The 4,860-nt window shown below is 38.8% G+C and overlaps 1 protein-coding gene across 1 annotated transcript; it reads left to right on the forward strand.

Annotated features, from left to right (window-relative positions):
* Positions 1-1,805: 1,805 nt before the first annotated feature.
* On the forward strand, positions 1,806-4,062 carry npbwr1 (neuropeptides B and W receptor 1). Its single transcript, XM_018094939.2, has 2 exons — positions 1,806-1,952; positions 2,374-4,062. The coding sequence occupies exon 2, from the start codon at positions 2,374-2,376 to the stop codon at positions 3,337-3,339; it is 966 nt and encodes a 321-aa protein (XP_017950428.2). The 5' UTR covers positions 1,806-1,952; the 3' UTR covers positions 3,340-4,062.
* The last annotated feature ends 798 nt before the right edge of the window (positions 4,063-4,860 follow it).

Consider the following 4,860-nt stretch of genomic DNA (forward strand, 5'->3'; position numbering starts at 1 on the left):
GGGTCAAAACACAGGAAGGCAACAAGGCAGGATACAGAAACGAAGTGTACAAGGCTCAGAAAAGCACCAGGATCAAATCCTATCACGGGCACTGACAAAAGGCAAAAACCCCTTTAAATACTTTTAAATTTCGCGCCATTGCGCGCTGACGTCATCACGTCAGCGCGCATGCGCTTAACAACGCGGAAGTGCGCGCGCGCGCACACTAGGAAGGAACCGGCGCAGAGGAAAGACGGCGCGGCGGGCGTCCCCGCCGATGGTGGCGCGGCGGGCGTCCCCGCCGTGCCGGTAAGGCACGCTTCCTTACAGCGAGCAGTCAAACAATCTAGGTTTGGGTAAGAATGGAACTGAAAACCCTTTGTAAATCCAAGACATGATGGCTTTATTTTTGCCAGAAAAAAGCTCCTAATTCTGCCAGCACCGGCAGGAAGCTCCTAGTGTGAGCGGCCATGTTGGGGCACACACATGAGTATAACAAGCAAGTGCCTCAGCTCTCCCATTATGCACATGCATGTGATGTGTAGGATCAGTCAACTTGCCCCTCACTATGTGCTGGGGCTGCTCTCCCAGTGTTAAACTGCTTGTGAGGTGCAATCTTGCTATGATAGGTGCCTTTTAATGTCTATAAATCCAAACTTGCCAACAACCTGCTTTGATCTTTTTAGGTCTCATTAATGCAAGATAAACCTCTTGTGAGGAGGGCCATCCAATCCTATTTTGTAACCTTGGTTTGTTAAATTATGGCAAGACCCCTGCTTATTCTAAATCATTATGAAATGCTGTGTGCTAGCACCATTTATATATATGATCACAGTGATGATGATGATGATGATGATGATGATGATAGTAATAATTAATACTTGAACTAGTCATGTCCTCACAACAAGCCATAATATTCAAAAGGGAAACAACAAAAAGAAAAATTGCAACAGCAACAAAAATGATAAGGGTCACTTACAATTGCAGCCCCAAGCGTGGCAACACTAAAATTGCTGCAAATGTTGCACATACCGACACCATTCGTCACAACTTTAGTCTAAACACAATGTTGCACTTCTGCTGAATCATGTGCAAGTGTAACACTGGGGAACCCTAGAGCGACCCCCACTCCGTACGTTGCTGTAATTCCACGATTCCCACAACAGTTTGGCGAAGAAAGAATAAAATTCTAATCCAGTTTTAACGATGCACGCTGGAAGTGTGACGTTTCGTAACTAACAGTTAATGCAAAATAACTTGAATGGATTCCAGCTAGATAAAGCACAGCTGTATACAATTGTATTTCATCCGCTGTCCCATTGATTTAAACACGAATTTGTGATTTTATTTCATGCTGCTGATTCGGGCTGCAAGTTTGTTGCAAATATTCATTAACAGATTGGCACGCTGATCTGTACTTAGTAGCCAACATGATATTTACAAATGATTTTGGACATTTTTAAGATTTAAATCAGTAACTATGTTCAAACACATTTTTAGATTTTATTTTATATATATTTGATTTTGTAATTCTCTCTGCCATTTAGCCCATTATCCTGGGCATGGTGTAATAAGGCAAACAAGAAAATAAATAGACACAATTTGCAGCAGAAAAATGACATTGATAGGCAATAGGGATATTTTCTACACTTAAACAGAAATTTGTAACTTTTACTGTAATGCTAAAAATTGTCCAGAACGAAAGTGTTTATAAGTCCTTCTCCTAAAAAGGAATGAGGCCATTTTTATTCTGCAAGTGGACAAAGATTGGCAAGTGAGGGAGGGGGTGGGGGGAGCAGTTCTCCTGCACAGAATCACTATGGAAAGGAATCAGAGCACAGAGCAGCGGATCAGATTCTCAGCTACAAGCATCTCTTGGATCACAGCTCCACAGCATCACCTCCTAATGCAGCCACAAGGCAACCCTAAATATAGAAACATCCTAATTAGGCACATAAACGGCAGGAATTAAGGTATGGCTCATTCCTATTAATATTATTGCATTTTCTCATAATACTGAAGATGGTTTATGTACCTCTGTATATATTATATATATATATAGTTGTCTTATGGGTGTGCTTGGTGAAGTGACTCAAGAACAGTTTTAGATCTGAATTTAACAAGCTTTAATTTCAAATCATTGTAAAAGACAGGGGGACTTAGTATCAAGAAATTCTAGTACCAAGTTCAGATGCATGAAAACAGCAGTGCGTGTGTGTGTATGTATGTATGTATGTGTGTGTGTGTATCCATGCATGTGATGCATTGTCCCTTTACAAGTTAAATTTGTTTTCATGTGAATAAGGTACAGTGTTCTTTGATTCCTTGGAGCCCAAGCCTGGAATCTAATTACCTACTGTCTCTTTCTGCCTGTCTCTTTTGATGCTTTGGAAGATGGAAAACTTCTCTATGAATTTCTTCTCCAACTCGTCGAGGAGGTCAGAGTGGCTGAATGGGTCGATGCCTCAGATCATTCCCAACTTTTATCTGGCGTTGCCTATCATCTATTCCATCATCTGTGCTGTCGGACTGACAGGAAACACTGCTGTTATTTATGTGATTCTCAAGGCACCAAAAATGAAGTCTGTAACCAACATTTTCATCCTGAACTTGGCCATCGCCGACGAACTCTTCACTCTGGTATTGCCCATTAACATAGTTGATTATTTGTTACTGCAGTGGCCCTTTGGTGAGTTTATGTGCAAGTTAATTATATCCATTGACGAGTACAATACCTTTTCCAGCCTCTACTTTTTAACGGTCATGAGCATTGACAGATATCTTGTGGTTGTTGCAACTGTAGAGTCTAAAAAGTTATCTTACCGCACCTACAGGGCTGCTAAAATTGTAAGTCTCTGCATATGGATTTTTGTTACTATCATAATATTGCCTTTTGTTGTTTTTGCCAAGATTCACAAGGAGCACGGTCGCTTGCAGTGTCTATTTGTATTTCCTAATCCAGAAAGCCTGTGGTGGCAAATGAGTCGAATCTACACTCTTATCATGGGCTTTGCAATCCCTGTGTCCACCATCTGCATTCTGTATACCATGATGCTTTACAAATTGAGAAAAATGCGCCTAAACACGAACGCAAAAGCCTTAGATAAAGCTAAGAAGAAAGTGACTTTCATGGTTATAGTCATCTTAGCAGTGTGTCTCTTCTGCTGGACTCCGTACCATCTCAGCACCGTGGTGGCCCTAACTACAGACATCCCACAGACTCCGGCAGTGCTTGGAATATCCTTATTTATAACAAGCTTGAGTTATGCAAACAGCTGCCTCAACCCTTTCCTCTATGCCTTTTTAGATGATAGTTTTAGAAAAAGCTTTAGGAAATTGTTAGAATGCAGATCATCATAATGAGCAACTTGATCAATATAGGGTTTAAATATATATATATATCTAGCAAGTTAAATGTACTTGTCCTGCTCCTATTCTATGGGGTCAGTTTTACAGCCTCAAAGTTGCTGGCCCCTTTATTTAACTCTGTAACTGCTGTTGACAAAGCAGGCTTGAATTCTGAGCACTGGATTGACAAAAACATTTAAGGGTTTAAAATACCCCTATAATTAAAGATAACTGGGATGTACAGGAGCATCTGAATAATATACTGTAGATATTTTATTTTCATGTATGCAGATATGATGCCTTTCTGCAATTATATTGTATGCATTTGCAACTGGATAGGCTGCAATTCATATGCATACCCAGCTCTGCTTGTGATTGGTTTTGAGGAAATAAAGTTGCTATATGAAAAGATATAGCTTCACATGAGCTTCACTTTGGGACAATAGGGCTTTTATAATTGCTGCACAATTTTAATTTTATTGTTGCATCTTTATATATATATATATATATACACACACATAAACACACACACATACACACACACACACATATATATATAATTTTGAAAGTCAAGCAGCAAGTTAGTTTGAGAAGAAAAACATGGATGTGTCTAGTAATGAAGATGATTATGGAATACCAAATGAAATGTTTTTGAGTGCCTTGCTTTATTCAGATGCAGTATGAACTGGATAACTGTATGCTTCAAAATAAAAAACATTGCTCAGTTACCCAAAAGGTACATGTATATGCCTGTTTATTAATGTTTAGATAGGGACCATGTAAATAATATGAAAGTAAATGTGTTAAATCCTTTTTTTCCTCTTATCTATCCCAGTAGTTTAGTTGCTAGAAACACATTTGCAGGTTTATTTATAATATTTTCCTATGAGAAGATACATACAAATCACTACACATGTCATTCATGGATCAAAGTGAGAGTTGATGAACAAGTGTTTGCCGCCCTCTGCTGGACAAAATGAACTTTAGCCTTTCAGTGGAGTTGAATGATTCTCTGCATTAGTCTGATACACTGAGGCTGAGATATGTAGAGGCTGATGTAACAGAGGAGAAAAAATAATGTTCTGGGACAATTTGCAATTGGTCTTTATTTTTATATATTTTAATTATTTTACTTTTTATTCATCAACTTTCCAGTTTGGAATTTCAACAGTTACTTGGTTGCTAGTTCATATTACCTTAGCAACCAGGGAGTGGTTTGAATGAGAAACTGATATATTTATAGAAGAGGACCTGAATAAAAAAAAAAAGTAATAAAGAGTAACAATAACAATACAATTATAGCCTTACATAGCAATATTTTTGGCTGCTGGGACTAGTGCCCCCTTTGGAAAGCTGAAAGAAGCAGAGGAAGAAGGCACGCAATGCAAAAAATAATGAAGCCCAACTGAAAACTTGTTTAGAATTGCCCATTCTATAACATAGTAAAATTTAACTTAAAGATGAACCACCTCTTTAAATTCATATTATTCCAATGTTAGGGACCCAAGCGTTCTGGCATTGCCCGTGGCCCTA

The sequence above is a fragment of the Xenopus tropicalis genome, chromosome 6, assembly GCF_000004195.4.
Source record: "Xenopus tropicalis strain Nigerian chromosome 6, UCB_Xtro_10.0, whole genome shotgun sequence".
Lineage (NCBI taxonomy): Eukaryota > Metazoa > Chordata > Amphibia > Anura > Pipidae > Xenopus > Xenopus tropicalis.

Coding starts and splice junctions, on each gene's coding strand:
- npbwr1 (XM_018094939.2), top strand. CDS start 2,374: ATGGAAAACTTCTCTATGAATTTCTTCTCCAACTCGTCGAGGAGGTCA.